Genomic DNA, 18,777 nt, shown 5'->3' with positions numbered 1-18,777 from the left:
TCCACCCACCCACCCACCCACGCACTCATCCACCCACCCACCCACGCACTCATCCACCCACCTATGCACTCATCCACCCACCCACCCATGCACTCATCCACCCACCCACGCACTCATCCACCCACCTATGCACTCATCCATCCACCCACCCACCCACCCACGCACTCATCCACCCACCTATGCACTCATCCACCCACCCACCCATGCACTCATCCACCCACCCACACACTCATCCACCCACCTATGCACTCATCCACCCACCCACCCACCCACGCACTCATCCACCCAACCACCCACACACTCATCCACCCACCCACCCACGCACTCATCCACCCACCCACCCACCTATGCACTCATCCACCCACCCACCCACCCACGCACTCATCCATCCACCCACCCACCCACGCACTCATCCATGCACCCACCCATCCACCCACGCACTCATCCACCCAACCACCCACGCACTCATCCACCCACCTATGCACTCATCCACCCACCCACCCACCCACGCACTCATCCACCCACCCACCCACCCACGCACTCATCCACCCACCTATGCACTCATCCACCCACCCACGCACTCATCCACCCAACCACCCACCCACACACTCATCCACCCACCCACCCACGCACTCATCCATCCACCCACCCACCCACCCACCCACGCTCTCATCCACCCACCTATGCACTCATCCACCCACCCACCCATTCACTCATCCATCCACCCACCCATCCCAATAACCTCTTTATCCATTCATCCATCTACCCACCCATCTATCCATCAGTGAATGTAGACTGAGTGCCCTAATCAATGACAGCAATTGAGTACAAAAGTTGTCATAAAACATGGGTTGTTGATTGCAAAAGGGGGCTCTGTGCATAGGAGGCTTCAGCGTTGTATGGTGGTTGGGCCATGAGATGTGTGTGTTCTTTACTCAAATAGAAAAGCAAGTGAGCAGAGAGTAGAAGGTGGGTGCTTGGTGCTGAGCAGTGGACCCGTGTGTGCTGGCCTCCTCCAACCCAGGGCCCTTGCTGTGGGAACCTGTGTCGCAGCCCATGAGTGGCTCAGATGAATCAGATGCTCAGGCTCCCCTGCAACCAGCACATTCCGGCTGGCATGGACACTTAGTCTGAGCATCTTTACCCCCAGGTGACGTGTCCCCACCACTGTGCTCCATCCTGACCATGACTGACTGGCAGTGCAACCACTGGGGCTCAGGGTGCCCAAGGAGTAGCTTGTTGGGGTAGCGGAGGATTCAGGAGAGCAGGAGTCACAGGGAGATGGTGCCTGGGGCCCTCTCTCATGGAAGGTGTTGGGCCGTTGGGTGACCAGGGCCTGGTCAGTGGTCACTGAAGCCTGCTGTGTTGCCAGGAACAAGAAGGCTCACACCAGCTGGAATATGGGTGCCATCCTGGAAGGGCGCCGCGATGGCTTTGCACGTTCTGGGCCTAAGGAGCGGCTTTCCATAGAGATGATCCTAAAGGCTGAGGAAGGGGACCGTGACTGGATCTACGGAATCCTGAAGGACGACCTTGCCCATCCGGACGTGGCTGATGCCACGGGCTACACTGTGCTTGCAGCGGCCGCTGTGAGCCCCCGCCACCTGGGGATGCTGAGGAATGCTGAGACGGGGTCTCTGGTGGGCGGGACCCTCTGCTGCTGCTCTGCAGAAGTAGAGGTGCGGGAGGGCAGTGCGTCCACTCCTGCTCCTGGCCAGCGAGTGTGAAGCCACCCACTAGGGCTGACCCACAAGGTCCAGAGGAAGAGGAGGGCATGCTGACCCTCACACCCTTTGTCAGGCTTGAGCTTGTCCCTTCACCAGGCTCCTTGGGAGCTCGCCACAGCCGGCCAGCACGTGCGCCTCACAAGGGGCCTCCTCACCCCTGCCGGTACCCTCTGCTGTCCCTGTGAGCCGGGCCTTACCTTCCTCTAGGCACACTGTCACATTGACGTGGTCAGCCTCCTCCTGGACCATGGGGCTGACGTGAACAAGTGCACGGACGACGGCCTCACGCCGCTCAGCATAAGCTTCCTCCTCTACTATCCCAGCGCGTCCTTCAGGCCCAACGTTGCGGAGAGGACCTTGCCCCAGGTCGGCCCTGTCAGTCACTGGCTGCCTGTCCCTGCACCTGAGTGTCCACCTGCACCGCCCTCCTATGCAGACCAGGCTCTCATTGGCTGAGTGACAGGTGGGGGAGGGGTGCAAAGGCAGAGCGAGGGCTGCCCGCTGTGTCCTGGATGTGACGGCAGGTGTCCCTCTGAGCCACACGCAGCAGCTGGGCTCGACCCTTGCTGTGCTGGTCAGGGTGGTGCCACGGCACAGCCTTGTTTACCGGGTTTCTGGTGGGCCCTGTGGTGCCGCAGTCGGAGGGCCCCTGCTCTGAGGCTCCAGGCAGAAGTGAGCCTCAGCAGCACCACCGGGCAGGAACATGATGCAGGCCACAATGTGACTCTGAATCTGTGACTCAAAGTTTCCAAGTAGTCACGTTACCAAAGTGTGCTGGGTGCAATTTATTTTAATAATGCATCTTATTCAGCTAAAGTACCCCAGATACGGTCCTTCCTGTGTGTAGTCAGTGTGGACAGCATGAGCGTGGCCCCACTGCTGGGTCTCAGTGCTGGATGGGCCGATTCCTGAGCTCAGGAGCCACGTGCGGCACTGCGTCCCTGGCGGTGGCCAGCTCGGCCTCCTGTGAGGTCTGTGGCGAGGTGGGAGCAGCTGCTGTGGTCTGGGTGGGCACTCTGCCTGGCTCTGCCAGGGGCTGCGCCCTCACTGTGGTGCTGCAGGCTGCCCGCCGGCCTCTTCCAATCTGCTTTCCTGGCGCTCTCCAAAGGCACCTCCAAAATGCCCAGTCGCCCCGAGCTGCCTTCCGGATGTGAATGTGGAGTCTCTCCATGAGGCCAGTGTGCCCGCCCAGAGCCTGGAGGAGGGCAGCCTGTCCCCGGGCACACGGCAGTCTCCAGAGTCCACCGGTCAGCAGAGCAGCCCTCCGAGGGAGGAGTCCCCCTCCATGCAGGGCAGCGCCAGCGACGGGGACAGAGAGCTGGGGGAGAAGGCGGAAGCCGTGGACGTGCGCACCCTGAGCAGCGAGGAGTCCAACTTCCAGTCCATGGTCTGCATGTACAACTACTCCATCCGGCTCTCCAGGGAGATCCTGGAGAAGAGCGCCCAGGCCTATAGCGTGCTGCAGGGGCCCTGCCTGGACAAGGGCACCGTGCGGAGGATGGCACAGTGCATCGCCAAGTAGGTCTGCGTCCGGGCACGGGGGCGTGTGAGGCTCCCTGCAGCACAAAGTTGTCTCTGCAGGTGTGAGTCCGTCCCTGGGTGTCCACAGGGCCAGCACACCGCGCTGACGAAGCCTGTGCTGAGCCCTGCGGTGCAGGTCCGTCCCTCAGCAGAGTGGGGTGTGTGTGGGGTTCCACTGTGTGTAGTGTTCGACATTTGCTGCGTGTTGTCTGTTGTGTGGTATGTGTTGTGTGTGGTATGCAGTGTGTGGGGTATATGTGTGCAGTGTGGTGCATGTGTCGTTGTGTTCTGTGGTTTATGATCTGTGGGGCATGTGGTATGTGTTCTGCATGTTGTGTGAGGTGTGTGCTGTATGTTGTGTTGTGTATGGTGTGTAGTGTGTGTCGTATATGTGTTGTGGTGTGAGGTGTGTGTTGTGTCATGTGATGTGTGTGGTGTGTAGCATGTTTAACCTGTGTGTTGTGTGTGTGGCATGCATTGTGTGTGGTCTGTGCTGTGTGAGGTGTGTAGAATGTGGCCTCTTTTATACGTGCGTTGTGTCATGGCATGTCGTATGTGTGGTTTGTGTGTCATGTGTGGCTTGTGGTGTGTGGTATATTATGTTGTGTGAGTGTTGTGTGTGCTGGCAGGTGTGGGGGCAGGGTGACTTCCTGTCAGACTGCGGTGTTGAGTGTGACTTGGTGGTGTTGGAGGGGCTGGCCCACCCTCGTCCTGGCCTCCAGCGACCCCAGGGAGGCTGAGCGCCCAGCAGCCCAGGCTGTAGCCAGCAGGGGTGTCCACAGGGGATGGTGTGGCACGGCCGCCCTGTCCGCCTCCCGGGTGGGGACTGGGGAGTCCACAGGGGATGGTGTGGCATGGCTGCCCTGTCCGCCTCCCGGGTGGGGACTGGGGCGTCCACAGGGGATGGTGTGGCACGGCCGCCCTGTCCGCCTCCCGGGTGGGGACTGGGGCCTTGGAAGTCTGTGAAACTTGGGGTGCGGTGTCTGTGGGGCCCACGCCCAGGTAGCACTGCCCGCCTGTCCTGGGGGTCCTGTCCTGGCAACTGGGTTTGGGAGTGCCCTCACCTTCCCTGTAACCTGTGACCCCTGGTGCTGATCCCTGCAGACAGAGAAACCGGTGGCTGACCATCCAGCTGCTGCTGCGCCGTGGTGCGGACCCCAACCTGTGCAGCGTGCCCATGCAGGTGCTGTTCCTTGCCGTGAAGGCTGGCGACGTGGACGGCGTGAGGCTGCTGCTGGAGAAGGGGGCGCGGACTGACATCAGGTACCCACCACAGGTAGGGCCCGGTGCCACCCACACCGTGCAGCTGGGGGTGGAGGCGGGGTCTGCGCTGTGTGGCGGCCCTGAGCTGAGGGAGAGGCGGGGCAGCAGTGGCCGGGTGGCCGATGGTGCGTGGCGCGTGGCTTCCCAGCTCGACCAGGATCGCAGCACTCAGGACACACCTTCTGCAGGAACTCGCAGGGAGCTGGGGGCCTGCACTTCCCGGGGTGTGCGCAGTGGTGTCCCACCCCACGGTCTGGCCAGCAGTTCACTTAACTGAGGAAAAGGTGGCCTTCCTGTCCAGACCCCACCCCACACTTCCTTTCTAGAGACGGCTTTGTGTGCTATGCCCACGGGCCTCCTGCGCTGCCCCCCTAGGCTTTGGGGCCGTGGGGCCAGTGCAGGGTGAGCCTGTTCCTGCCCAGATGGGGGCTGTTTACAAGCGTGTGCGTCTTGCTGGTGACTGAGCTGGGCCAGTCCAGTGCCGTCCGTGAAGTCGGTGCTGCAGTGTGTTTGTGCCTCGGGCTCTTTGGGTTTTCTTCTTTGGCCTCTTGTTCATGCCCTGTCCCTTGCGCAGGGAGCACTCTAGGCTCTGAGGCCCTCCAGCTCTCCTGCCGCACAGCTCTGGGAGTGGTCCTGCCCCTCATGGCCTCCTTTTCCTCTCACCTGGCGTGTTGGTCTTATTTCTTCCTGGTCCTCAGTTCCACGCCTAGGGTTTTGGAGGAGCAGCATTCAGACCATAGCAAGGTCCCCGAGGGCTCCTGCTGTAACCCCACGGCAGGGCCAGGGTAGGCTGCCTGCAAACATGAACAGTCCTGTGGAGTAGAATAAGCAAAGCTGAAAACAGCCTCAAGTCAGTCCACGCGCTGTTAAGGTTCATCTGCACCAACTTGAAAAATCTTGAAGAAAAAGACTTCCCGGTACTCAGACCACAGAGGAGGCCAGGCCTGCGCAACGTGGTCACACCTGCAGGCCACACACGCACTCTGCGGCTGCTTATGTGGCAGACCTTGGGGACTCCACATCAGTGCACAGGTCTCCTGTGCTCCTCTGGCCCTGCTGGATGGCTGCCCCACCTCGCCTGCGTCTCCACTGAGACTGCGGTGCTGTGACCCAGGGCGGCCCTCAACAGCCCTGTGTGGTCATTGCTGGGAGAGTGCACCCCCACGGCGCTCTTGCTGGCCGCATGCCTTCCGGCAGAGCAGGTGCCTACTGTTCCACAGCCTCAGCCTGAGTCGCGCCTGCCCCCGTGGGTGAAGGGGCGCCTCTGCGGGGTTTGACCTTGTGTTTCTCCTGTGGGTGGCGAGGCTGAGCCTCTGCTCCTTAGCCCAGCCTCACGTTGCTGGAGCCACACTCCAGAGGCAGTGGGTGTGGGAAGAGGTCCGTGCAGCTCGCGGTTTGGAGGTTCCCGTGCCTGATCTTTGGGATCCGGGCCAGGGTGGTGCATCAGGAGCCAGGACACAGAGAGAGAGGACAGGCTTGGATCCTGTGTCCCTCTTCAAGGCTCAGCCCCAGGACTGCCCACTGGGCCTGCCTCTGGAAGGTTCCACAGTCTTCCAACAGCACCTCCATGGGGCCACGCCACTGACCCCTGACCTCGGGAGGACACAGCATTTCAGACCACAGCACTCATGCATTTAAAGCACCAGCATTTCACTGTGAACTGCCCCAACTTCCCCTTTACCCTTAGGGCTGGTGGACCACTCACAGCAGGGCCTTGTTGGGACTCTGTGCAGAGCTGGGCACAGTGACCTGCGGGCAGCAGAGCAGGGCTCCTGCTTTTTTATGTGGAATGACTGGAAATCCCAAAGCATTGCCAGGTGTGTGAGCAGGATGCTGACGTTGGCAGAAGAGCACAGTCTTCTCCAAGGATGACCCTGCGCATTAGGGCATGCTGCGGTTTGGCTGGCAGAGACAGAATGCTAGCGCTTCAGCTGGGCAGAACTGTGTTGGGTTAATCTAGCCATGCACTTATTCTCAACAGGGTATCTCAAATATATAAGGAGAAATAAAGCAGATGAAAGAATCCCCAAAAAGCAAGATGAGAGGCTCTGGCCTCCCCTCTGCTGCCTCCTCTGTGTGAGGCACAGGTCTGCCTCACACCGTGGCAGCTGTGCGACCTTGGTCTGGCAGTGAGTTTCAGGGTTGTGCTCTCGGTGTGCTTGTGCCTGGCACATTCGCTTGGCTTTTCTTGTGTGCTCTCTGTTGATTATAGTCTGATCCTCCCTGCTGAGAGGATCTGTAGTGGGAAACTGGGTCTGTGTGTTACCAAAAGTTCATTATTCTACCCTCTTGCTTGATTAAAACTCCTATTCAGAACTGTTTCCCTGAGATCTTTGGTGATGTTGCTTCGCTCCTTCCAGCTCTGTGGGCTTCAGGCCCAGTGTGACCCTCTCCTAATTGTGCCTCTGCAGGAGACCCACTCTGCCTCATTTGCTAGTGGCTCTTGCTTGGCACTGGTCAGTCTGGGTCTGTGAAGTATTCTTGTATTATCTTGTGAGTACTTCTCTTCTTTTCACCTCCCTTTTTGCTGTCCTTCTGGGGCTCCTGTTGGATCTCTTACATGTCTCCCAATTCTTTCCTTTTGTTCTGTCTTGATTCTGGGGTGTGCTTTCCATTTCTTTGTACCTCTGTCATTTGGGGAAGCTTCCTTGGCTTCATCGTCCCCCGATTCACCCTTCAGTCAAATCTGTTCTGTCATTTAGCTCAATGATTGTCATTTCAGTGGTTTTATTTGGAAAGTTAGAGACTTCCAGGTGGTGTTGTGGATGGGAGGTCCTGCTGACCTTTCTGATGGTGTGAGGCCATGATCACTGGGAAACTGCAGGCCTCTTGGGGTGCTCACGTGGGCCACACTCCTGGTGTGCGGGTCATTGGGCCCTCAGTGTGCTTCTCCCTGGTGCAGGGTGGGGCTGGTTCTCGCCTGCGTCCTTGTGCTGTGTGCTCAGGGGGTGTTGGAGCTGTTGGCTCTGGCTGCACAGGGTTCCCCAGAGGCTGCCGTCAGGCTGCAGACTCCTGTCCTTCCTGAGACAGTGTGGGAATGCAGACACTGCACCACTCCCTAACTCCACCAGGGGCACCTCAGCTCCTCTTCCAGGTCCTCCGACTGGCCCTCCCACTGCTGACTCTATCTGTGGTCTGGGTCATCTGCATCCTCCCTTAAGGGCTTTGAAGTGCTTTCCCCTGGGGATGCCTTCCTGTTTGAGCGAGGTCCTGTTTGGGGGCCCTGTGCTGGGGGGAGGGTGGACAGCACCACTGGGATGTGGGCAGGGCTCTCTCAGCTGACAGTGCTCCCTGTGAGGGCGAGGTTCCCTGTGATCATCTCTGTTCTGCCAGCACTGTGGACAGTCCTCCTGTGACCTCCAGGGATGCCCTGGGTGAGAACATGCAGGTCGAAGGCCAGTCAGGGGCCACAGGACTGTGAGTGTGGTGGCATCTGAGCCAGGGCCAGGAAGGGCTTTCTTAGAAGAAGGTGTTGGACAGTGGTTTAGAGTCAAGCTGGTGTGGGCCCAGCACTTGTGAGTGTGGCCCTGGACACATACAGATTGTGTGGCCTGTCAAGCATTTCCTGTCCATCTACTTGTTAGTGGGCACTGCCTCCCTCTGCCCTGTGGGCCTCCTTGTCCCGTAGGATGTGGGTTGGTGAGGAGAATGGTGCTAGGAAGAGGGCATCCGTTCCCCCAGGCCAGGCAGAAATGTCCCTGGCATTGACCCTATCCACCTGGGGCTCTCACCTGCCTGGCTCCAGGATGGCCTGCCTCACCCCATCCTCACTTCCTCTGCAGCTGGGGGCCCTGACTCCACTCCACATTGCTGCTGCCCTTCCAGGGCAGGAGGGGGTCAGGATCACAGAGCTGCTGCTCCATGCTATCACCTATGTGGATGCCAAGGCGGCTGACCAGGACCACATGTACAAGCTCAGCAAGGTGCGGCTGCCTGAGGCATGGGGGCAGGTCAGGGGTCTGGGGTTCTCTCTGGGCCTGCATGGGTGGTACAGCTCTGTGCTCAGCTGAGTTCGTAAGGCCCCTTCTGGAGTAGGCACAGAAACAGTGTGGGTGGAGCAGAACCACCGGTCACTTGAGCAAATTTAGCCAGCACATATGTTAGACACCAAGGGCAAGATGAATCAGGAGAAATCAGTGAGTGGAGTCCCTATTTACCCATGCAGTTCAGCAGAGCTCAGGGGTTCTTGCTGGGGTAAGGGTCCTGCAGGACATTCAGGCAACCTTTAGAAGGTCTGTCTTTATGTACATGTCCCCAGGACCAGTCTCCTCAAGCAAAAGCCCCACTGCTCACAGAGTCTGCTTTCCCTGGCTGGGCCCTGCCCACTTCCCACCCAGTCTGACAGCTGCCTCTCTGCAGCCAGGGTTGGCCTCTTGTAGTTCCCTACCCCATTTCCACTCATCTGCTGCTCTCTCAGAAGGTAGGGTCCTGAGCAACTCTGAGCTGCAGAAGTGCCTGATTGTCAGGGATGCTGTTCCACCTTAGCCTGTGTCCTTCTCCTTGGGAAGGCTGCTGGCCTGTCCTGGCTCCTTATGCCAGCAAGGACAACATGTCAGGCAGCACTCAGGGTTCAGGGGACCCACATCTTCCAGGGTTTGTTCAGGTGGGCTGGTGCCCACAGGCCAGGAGCTGTGAGAGGGGAGCAGGGCAGGGTGGCATGCTTCTGGTTGAGGTTTCCCTGGGGTGCAGCTGCAGCAGCCTCTGAAGGCTGGGATGGGGCTTGAGCTCTGGTGTGCATGGAGGACAGGTGTGGTGTGTCCAGGTGGACTTGTGCCTCTAGTTCACACTATGCTGCAGTCTTCTCTACCTGTGAAGACTTGCTGGGCTTTCTGAGCTCCCAAGGACCCCCTACCATGTGCCATTGGACCACATCTCACTTCCCCTGCAGGGATCCAAGCCCCCAAGGGTGGAACACCCTTGTCTTCCTCTTTGTGCCCACAGAGCCTCGTGCAGCCCCTGGGGTGACAGAAACTGTTAGGCACGTGCACATGCCAGGTGTGTGGTGTGCATTTCCTGGTGCATGGGAGCCCTGAGTGGAGGGCACGAGGTAGCTCTGGCAGGCACATGGAGCCAGGCACAAGAGGGTTTTGAGGGGTGCAGAGTGGGCAGGAAACTTAGTGTCTTGGGTGCTGTGGTGTGCTACTCATAGCCTCCCTGGCCAGCAAGTGGCAGGTCCCTGGTCATTGGTGGGGGGACTCGGGCCAGGTCTTGAACCTTTCATTTGCACCCAGCTGGACCTGCCGCCCTCAAGCCTGAAGCTCAACAATGAGCTAGGCCCACCCAGCACCTACTACACCATGAACATGTGTATCCCTGAAGAGGGAGGCAGGACAGCTCTGCACGTGGCCTGTGAGAGGGAAGACAGCAAGAAGGTGAGTGGCTGCAGGGCTCTGGCCTAGGTCTACTGGCCTGCCCAGTTCTGGGGATGCTTCGTGGAAAGTGTGTGTGCTCATCTGAAACTAAGCCAAAGCTGGAGCCAGGAGGATGGGAAGACGGGCAGGTGAGGAGCTCGAGGTCTGTGGTCCCAGAGCCTCCGTAGTTTCCTGTGCCATGGTGTGTGTGTATGTGTGCAGCTGTGCTCAGACCTGTGTGCATGGACACGTCTGTGAGCTTGTCCTTGTGGGTCAGTACACGTGCGTGTACAGCAGATGGCTCAGGTGCGGAATGGGCACCCTTGGTGCGCTGCCCCTCCCTATGGGGGTCCTGGCTGCTGAGGTCCAGGCCAGTGGTTCTCACGATGCTGCCCCTGGGGTCAGAATCAGCAGCATGGCCACTCCAGTGCTGCCCAGTGGAGTGGAATGCTGCAGGTCAGAGTGACAGGAGACAGCAGGGATGCCATGCTCCACCCAGCAGGCTCCCAGGCCAGGCCAGGACATGCCGCAGGCAGGCCAGGTCCACACGGGCTGTTCAGACAGGTGTGGGAGCTGCTGTCCTGGGCTGACTATCCTACTCTGCCAGCCCCTGTCAGCTTCCACCGTGCTGTCTGACTGGAGGCCCCAGGGTGGCCCCAGCCTCCCGAACCTAGGGTGGTGTCCCCGGCCTGGCAGCACTGCCTCTGGCTGCGTGCTGGAGCCACTTGGAAGAGACCGGGTAGCTCAGTGGGTGGGGAAGTTAGAAATCAAGACTTGCCCCTTGGGGGCCTATGCAGTTAGCCATGGGGCACATGGGGACTGAGCCTCAGTTTACCCACCTAGGAACAGGGTGATAACCTAGCTGGGAGCCTGAGGGGCAGGCCAGTAGGTGACACTGAGCCCGGGAGGGGCTGGAGGAGTCAGAGGTGGCAGCAGACCAGAGGGGAAGGAGCAGGTCCCCATGGCCCACTGCTGGCCACGTCCAGAGGCCTCAGCAGAGTGCCCAGGGGAGCCCCTGGTGAGGAGGAGGGTGCCAGCCCTGCAGCACTCCTGGGAAGAGCAGGACCGGGAGGTGCAGAGTGCTGCTCAGGGGGCGCTGCAGGGTACAGGCCCGTTGCTTGCGTCTGAGCAAAAAGAAGCAGAGGTGTCCCCTGGGAGGAGGGCGGAGTGCTCAGAGCATGGCCACCTTCCAGCATGATGGGGCCTGTGGGTCAAGTGGGGCCCTGGGAAGACCGTTCCTCCCGTGGCCTGCCATGTGTCAGGCCCTGCTAGTGTGGGCGTGGGGTCCTGAGTTCCCTGCTCCTTTGAAAGCAAGCTTTAGGTCACTCACGCCTCAGCGTCCTTCCTGTTGTCCATCTGGAAATGACGAATGTTTAGAAAACACCTCAGTTTGAGGATTCACCCACCCACACCTCTGTCCATCTGCGTCTGGAACACGGTGGCCCCTGGCGCTGATGCGGAGTGGAAGGGGCGTGGCTTCGCGGGCTTCATGGCATATGCTTGCTGCCCCCGCAGGCGCTCCTGAGGAGTGGCTGCCCCGGTAACCTGGTGTGCTTCCTCCCTCACAGTCTGCCAGGGACATAGTTCGGCTCCTTCTCTCCCACGGGGCTGATTCCAACCTGCTCTGGAGTGGCCACTCCCCGCTCTCCCTGTCCATCGCTAGTGGGAATGACCTGGTGAGTGCTTCCACACCAGCGATCGTGGAGGGTCCTTGGAGGGTCTTGGAAGTTACCTTGGAGGGTCCTCCAGGCCCTGCCCCCAGCCAGTGCCTGCCCTTCACTGAATCTTCTTTATTGAGCATCTACTGTGTGCAGGCAGGCACTGTCACGGACAGTAGGTGTTGAAGAAAAGGAACTCTGCTCCCAGGTTCCAGCCGGGGAGCAGACCCTAACCCGGGGCACAGCATGGCTCAGAAGATGGTGGCGGGACATCCAGGCAACTGGTGTGCTCTTGACCTGAACTGGGCCTGTCCAGGGCTCAGTTCTGGCTAGAAAGCAGGATAGGAGCCAGGGCCCTTGAGCAGCTGTGTGGACTGTCCATGGAGAAAAGGCCAGAACCAGGCCGGGGGTAGGATCCTGCTTTTCCCTAAGGAATCTCCATGTGACCGCTCCACCAGCATGGGCCTCTGGGGGGCTGCATGGAAAGTGCCCAGCTGGTGGCTATAGGGGACCACAGTATGGGGAGGGGACACATGGCCACTGAGGAACCCATCTGTTGCAGATTGTGAAGGAGCTCTTGTCCCAGGGAGCTGACCCCAATCTGCCCCTGACCAGAGGCTTGGGCAGCGCCCTGTGTGTTGTGTGTGACCTGGCCTATGAGCATCAGAGGAGCACTGACAACAAGATAGCGCTGGTGAGAGGTGGTGAGGAGGGTGGGCGGGGCCTGGGATGGAGGAGGAGGTAGGCGGGGCCTGGGATGGAGGTGGAGCGTGGGCGGGGCCTGGGATGGAGGTGGAGCGTGGGCGGAGCCTCGGATGGAGGAGGAGGGTGGGCGGGGCGTGGGGTAGAGGCAGAGGGCAGGCTGGCCACCCTGACAGAGTGTGCTAGGCTGAACAAGGATGTGACCATCCGCCTCACGGTGCTTGGATGAGGGAAGGTACAGGGCAGCTGAAGCAATCTGGCCCTGGGGCCGGGTCCCATGTGTCCCTGGGCTTCCTGGACCCGGGCCTGTGAACAGGCTGTAACTGCTGCATAGAAGGAGGTCTTGGGCCAGCACAGCTGTAGTTATGCTCTTCTGGACGCTGCGACAGAAGACGTCCACTCGAGTCGTGGGTGGAACGGGGCCTGGTCCACAGCACTGGGTTCTGGACTAGGGGTTTATGTGCCTTGCTCTGGACTCAGGGCCAGCAGTGCTGCCCACTCCCACTGTGCCATCTGCTTCCACTGACTATGAGGGACAGGGAAGGCTCTGGGGACGCTTTGTTTTGTCTGACTAATCGTCCCTTCTCTGTCCAAGCGGAGACCGTGGAGTTGGCCTCTGGGCCCTCAGGCACACCTCCTGCACGAGACCTCCAGACCCAGGCCCGAACATTAGCTGACTTGACTTTCCTCCATATATTTGATTCCTTACCATTGATTTGCTAAATTTAAACTCACAGGAAAGTTAAAAGAACAGTGGAGGGAGCCCACAGCCCTGTCCCCGCCTCCCCGGGCCCTGGCCACCTCCACTGCGCCTTGTTTCTATGAACTTGAGGCCGCCAGGGACCTCCTGTACGCCGTCAAAGCAGTCACGCCACCTTTGCCTGTGGTGACTGGGTCCTTCACCCAGCAAGGCCTCGAGGTTCATCCTCCACACAGAGTCGGCCTCTCCTCCCTTGCTGAGGCCGCTGGGCACCGCTGTGTGCAGGTGCATCCTGTTCAGCCCGCCGGGTGGGCCGCGAGGGCTGCCCCTCATTGGCCGTGGTGAGTCTAGTGCTGCTGTGAGCTTGGCGTGGAGCTTGCTCTTGGTCTCCGCTTCAGTTCTGGGGTCACACACCCAGAAGAGGAGGGGTGGGGTCGGGTGGTGACCCTTCCTTGGCTTCTCGGAGGAGCCTCTGCATTGCTCTCCATCCCCACTGACTCCCCATCAGGCTCAGGTGCCAGGTCTGGCCCAGGGTGTGGTTCTGCTTTCCTGGAAGCCGTCCTTGTGGTCCTGGCTTTGCCGTGTGCTTCCCGGCGCCTCCTGCCTGGGATGCCTTTTCCTGTGCTGGTCGGCTTGCCTGTGGTCCAGCTGGTGGCATGTTTGAGTTCTCTGTGTGTCTGGTCCTATCCCCACCAGCCCTAGGCAGATGTCCTTGTCTTGCGGGGCTGTGGGGTCACTCTGCTAACAGCACCTTTCAGCGCACATAGTCTTCTGATTCTTGTGAGGTCCAACTTGTCTTTTCTTTCTTTTTGTGCCTTTGGTGTCTTATCTGTGAACCAGTGTCAGATCTAAGGCATGAGCTCTGCCCTCTGCTATCCTTGAGCTTCACGGGTTAGCGAGGCCTGGCCCGCTGGGGGACCCTGTGCATTTCCCCTCTTACTCTTCATGAGGACTCTGGAAGGTGCTGGGCCTCCTGGCCCCAGAGATGCTCCTGATGTGGTTGCGACAGAGGGTGTCACAGCTGCTTGGGGGGCGTTGGAACCATCTCCCTAGTTCCTAAGTGTGGTACATCTAGCTTGGGCTGCCCTGCTTTCAGCATGGACCTCCGAATTGACGGGCAATGGACTTTCTGGCAGGACTTCCTGCTGGTGGCCTCGCTGCCTGGGTCCTGTCTGCTGTGTGGTTCTGCCGTCCAGGCTCAGAGAGCCTGCTCTTTCAGCGGGGCCCCCTGTGATGCCATGCCGCACCTGGGCTTGCTGGGGCTGCGGTGGCAACCAGAGACCAGGAGCAGATGCCTCTGGGCTCCGGGGCTGAGGCCCAAGGTCGGGGTGGGCAGGATTGCTTCTGCTGAGGCCAGGACGGCTCCGTCCCCGCTCATCGTCACCTGGCCATTTGTGTGTGCACAGCTGAGTCCAAATGTCCCTTTTTATAAGGAGAACGATGGCATTGTGTTAGGGCCGACCACGATGGTGCCCGATCCCTTGCAAAGACCCTCTTTCCACATTCGGCCACATCCCTGTACCCGGGGAGAACTTCAGCCTCCTTGGGGCACAACTGAACCCTTCACCCAGGGCTTTACATCGTATTTCCTACCTCCCTTCAACGCAGTCCCAGGTGAGCCATGGGACACACAGGCCCAGGCGGGAGGCTGCAGCCTCCACAGCCTTCTCAGAGACTTTCCTGGAGTGGACCACAGGGTTCTGGAGGCTGTAGGAACCACCCTGTGTGTGAACTGGGGTCTGCTCGAGCCTCCGTCTGCCCCTGGCCATCTCGGGGTGGGGGCTGTGTGGGCACAGTCACTGCAGAGTGAGTCCCTGCCTCACTGTGGCCCATCTGCAGCCAGGGGACAAATGACGCCTCTCCCAGATGCTCCCAGCCCCTGCCACGGGCAGGTCCATCTTGGACACAGGGTGCAGAGCAGGCCCCTGGGAAGGCGCGTGCTGTGCCACCTTGCCACTGTGCAGCTGCTGCTTGGGGCAGTGCAGGCTTGGCCAACTGCACCCTCAGCTGCAGGAGGCACAGGCTTCTCCTGGGATCTCAGAGGCTGAGCCCTCTGCCAGGGCCAGTTTCTGGAGCATGCCCACAGGGCTCAAGAGGCATGGAGGAGAGGGTCACTGGGTGGAAAGGCCTGCTGGTTGTCATTTACCCCCAGAAATCAACTGCCAGACCACCCCAGGGAAGTGCACAGCCTGGGCCTTGGCAGGGAAGTGTGGGCCACTGGGTGCCGTGAGGCAGGACGCCTGCTGGACCCACGCTGTCCTGGGGCAGGTGGGCGTGGTGGCGTGGGAAGCACTGCCTGCTGCCGGTGAGCACCCTGGTTGTGCACAGTGGGATCTGCTGGGAGCACCTTCTGTGGCACTCCTTGCTCAGTCACTTTGCCTGGTCCCAGGGTGGTTTATAGCAAGAACTGTCCAGGGCTGGATAGCAAGAACCCAGGAGCATAGGGCTGTCCTGGTGAGGGACAGGCAGTCAGTCAACGGTCACTGTGGGGAAGGAGAGGGCGACCCTGGGCTGTGAAGGCTCCAAGCCAAAGCACACCTGCATGCGTCCAGGGATCAGAGGTCAGTGTGGACAGGCAGGGAGCAGCCTGTGGAGACACCATGCATGGGATGCAAAGGTTCAGAGGGGCAGGTGCTGCTCTTGGAATGTCTGGCATGTAGGAAGGAGCTGGACAATGTGGCCACAATGCAAAGTACGAGGCTCCAGGGCCTGGGATCCCTGAGGAGGGCTGGCCACACACTGCCTGGGCCCGCTGCCCAGTGGGACCTGGTGCCAACTGAGGGAGGCCCAGGGGTCCTGCACCTTGTGGCAGGTCAGGGGCTGGTCATGCCCCCAGACAGCATTGTGCAGGAAGGGCGAATCCACCGTCCGTCTGCCTGTCAGCTGCCTGCACCCCACCACGCTCACCGCCCCATCTGCCTGTGCCTGCTTGCTATTTATCTGCATCACTGGGGATTGAACTCACGGCCTTGTGCATGCTAGGCAAGAGCTCTGCCGCCAGGCCATAGCCTGTGCCTCTCTTCTTTGGAAAAGGGCTAGACCAGGTGGTGGACTTTGGAGGGCTGTCCAGCCCTGGCATTTTGGAAGGGTATCATGGCTCCAGCAGGAAGAGGCACTGAGGAGAGGGGATGGGACTCTCATAGGGGGCCGGGGCAGCTCCTTCCCGGAAGATGGTGGGAAGCTGACTCCTTTGCCCAATGCCTGGCACAGCCTCACTGCTGCAGTCTCTGTGTGCTCCACCCCCAGCCCCTCAGCACCAGTGGGGGCCCTGCTCTGGCCAGACTGGCTGTGTCAGTGGTGGTGGCTCTCCCAGGGCCAGGTGCCGCGCCCGCCATGCTGCGCTCAGAGCATTGTCAAGAAGCCGGGGCTCCTGGATTTGCGCAGGATGAATGCTAAACGCAGCACAGAAACGCCAGGCCCTCCCTGGGGGAGTCATCCTCGTCCCTGGATTGTGGTCCTGCTTGTACTAGCAAGTCAGCCACACTCCACCAGGCAGCACCCTGCGGCTCACGCCTGGTGTTCACGTAGCCGCACAGGGCCCACCGGGCCTCCTCCTCCTCAGCTGGGGTGGGGTGGGTGGTGGCAGCTCTGTTAGGTGCCAGGTGCTTTGAGTGGAATTGATGGTAACCCCTGAGCCAGGATGTTGCTGCAGTGTTTGTGCATGTCTGGGCACCACACAGGAACCACAGGCCCACAGCCTTCATGCACGGCACTCACGGGCCCGCCGAGCACCCCTCGTGTACAGGAACGCACTGCCTGGCTTTTGTCTTCACGCTGCACACCCCCAGACTTTGCAGGCTGCCTGGAGCCCCACAGGGCCGGCCGGCTGCTGGGCAGGCGCCCCAGAGTGGTGTCTCTGGGAGAGGCTGAGATCAGCCCCGTGGTCCTGTTTGTCTGTTTCTCCCACACACCTGAAAGGCGGTGACCATGCAGAAAGCAGGTGGCCAGGCCCTTCTGGGAGTCCTGCTTTCTCCCTGGGCTGCCGTCTGGCTTTCTAGAGTGTGTCTCCAGAGCCTGCTGGCTGTGGCGGAGGGTCACTACAGCGTGGGGGCTGCCTCACACGGCCCAGTGTCGGGGTGGCTCTGACGGCCCCCGCAGTGGCCTTCCAAATTTGATGGGTTCTGTCCCTCACAGATTGACCGGCTCATTAACCATGGGGCTGACATCCTGAAGCCCGTGATGCTCACACAGGGAGACAGGGTGGCAGTGGGCACAGCTGTGGACTATGGCTACTTCAAATTCTACCAGGTATGGCTTTGTCATCCTGAGCAGGGCCCAACTGGGGACTAGGCTTCTCTCAGACAAAGCCAGGAACCCTGCAGCCGACCCTGGCCTTTGTGACAGGAGACCCCACAATGGCGAGCGTGTGCCATGTGTGAGCGTCTGCACCCTCGTGTCGCTAGAGATGGAGTGGCGGCCGCTCAGCCCGTCACTCTGCAGTTGAGGCTGGGTTGGGGACAAGGCCCTTGGTGCTCTGAGACTACCTGGAGGGGTGGGGACAGCCCCAGCCCAGGATGACCCCGCAGTGTGCCACAGGACCGGAAGATTGCCCACTGCCCCTTCCACGCGCTGACGCCCACGGAGCGGGAGACGTTCCTGGCCAGGAAGAAGCTGCTGGAGTACATGGGTGTGCAGCTGCGGAGGGCAGTGCTTGCCAGGGAGAGCCAGTGGGATGCCAGGGAGCTGCAGCTCAGCAAGAGAGGTGCGTGGCGCAGGCACACCCAGCGTGGGCCCCCCACCGCATCCACCGCCACCCCACACCTATGTCCACGGCTGCCCCCACCCACGTCCATGGCCACCCCACTTGCATCCATGGCCACCCCACACCCGCGTCCATGGCCACCCCACTTGCGTCCATGGTCACCCCCATATCAAAGTCCATGGCCACCTGCAACCACACCCACTGCACACCCCTGTCCACAGCCACACCCACATGTGCCCACCAACCACTCCCTCCTAATCCCTCCCTACCCTCCCATCTACCCAGCCTCCCCACACCAGTGGCCTGATATGCCCACCCTCCACATGCCCCAGCCCTCCCATGCCAGCCTGCCCACACACGTCCACCTAGCAGCTGCCCACATGCATGCCTCCATGCCCACGATGTCCCACAGACTCCTCACCCTTCACCCCCCTGCCCGCACGCCCAGCCCCTCCTCAGCCCTCAGGCACACCCAGCATGCCACACAAGCAGGGAGAGCCCTGCCACTCACCCTTATAGCCAGCTGCCCTCCTCGCCCAGTACCTATCAGCCACCCCCAGAGGTGCCCCCACACCACACCCCACTAGCCACTCTCCTGCCCCCATGTGTACCCACCCTCGTTCTAGCGCTCTGCACCGCCCACTCCTGTGCCCCCACGTGGCTGCCCACTTTGGCACACACTTCACATATCCCACAGTCCACCAGAGTCCACCCCAGAGCCTTCTCACGTACCCTCGCAGACACATGGGTGCCCACCACTGTGTACACCCCTGCCCAGTCGCAGAGGCCCCCCCAGCACCTCCGCACCCTCCACTCCCAAAGCCCACACCAGCGTCCACTGTACCCACAGGCACCTGGCCGCCAGCCATGCCCACACCTGCATCCTTGCCCACACACGCTTGCTCCTGACAGGCGTGTCCTCCTGTCCATGTGCCACCCACCTTGTGCCTGCTGCTGAGGCTGCATCCTGGCTGGTGTTGCTGCAGTCCTGACCTCCACTCACACACGGCCCCCTGAGGGACACAGGCTCTGCCCTGGGCGGGTGCCACCGAGATTGCTGGGCTCTGGACCCTCTCGCGCTTGCTCACAGGCGAGGACCCAGGCTAAGGAGACCTCAACCCCTGCCTCCTCCTTCCATCAAAGTGGGTCCTGA

General features: G+C 60.6%; 1 protein-coding gene across 10 annotated transcripts in view; it reads left to right on the top strand.

Moving 5' to 3' along the window:
• The window catches only part of ANKMY1 (ankyrin repeat and MYND domain containing 1), a 59,341-nt gene that overhangs the window by 15,774 nt on the left and 24,790 nt on the right, over window positions 1-18,777 (top strand). For all 10 annotated transcript variants that reach the window (XM_079133637.1, XM_079133640.1, XM_079133644.1 and 7 more), the window contains 10 exons: window positions 1,373-1,589; window positions 1,935-2,093; window positions 2,836-3,245; window positions 4,353-4,524; window positions 8,294-8,434; window positions 9,743-9,883; window positions 11,431-11,538; window positions 12,083-12,214; window positions 17,057-17,170; window positions 17,459-17,624. In XM_079133637.1, the coding sequence (XP_078989763.1) occupies window positions 1,373-1,589; window positions 1,935-2,093; window positions 2,836-3,245; window positions 4,353-4,524; window positions 8,294-8,434; window positions 9,743-9,883; window positions 11,431-11,538; window positions 12,083-12,214; window positions 17,057-17,170; window positions 17,459-17,624 (1,760 nt within the window). The remainder of the gene's footprint in view (window positions 1-1,372; window positions 1,590-1,934; window positions 2,094-2,835; window positions 3,246-4,352; window positions 4,525-8,293; window positions 8,435-9,742; window positions 9,884-11,430; window positions 11,539-12,082; window positions 12,215-17,056; window positions 17,171-17,458; window positions 17,625-18,777) is intronic.

This window comes from Sciurus vulgaris, assembly GCF_902686455.1.
Source record: "Sciurus vulgaris genome assembly, chromosome: 3".
NCBI classification, from domain to species: Eukaryota; Metazoa; Chordata; class Mammalia; order Rodentia; family Sciuridae; genus Sciurus; species Sciurus vulgaris.
This window is presented reverse-complemented; position numbering and strand designations above follow the sequence as displayed.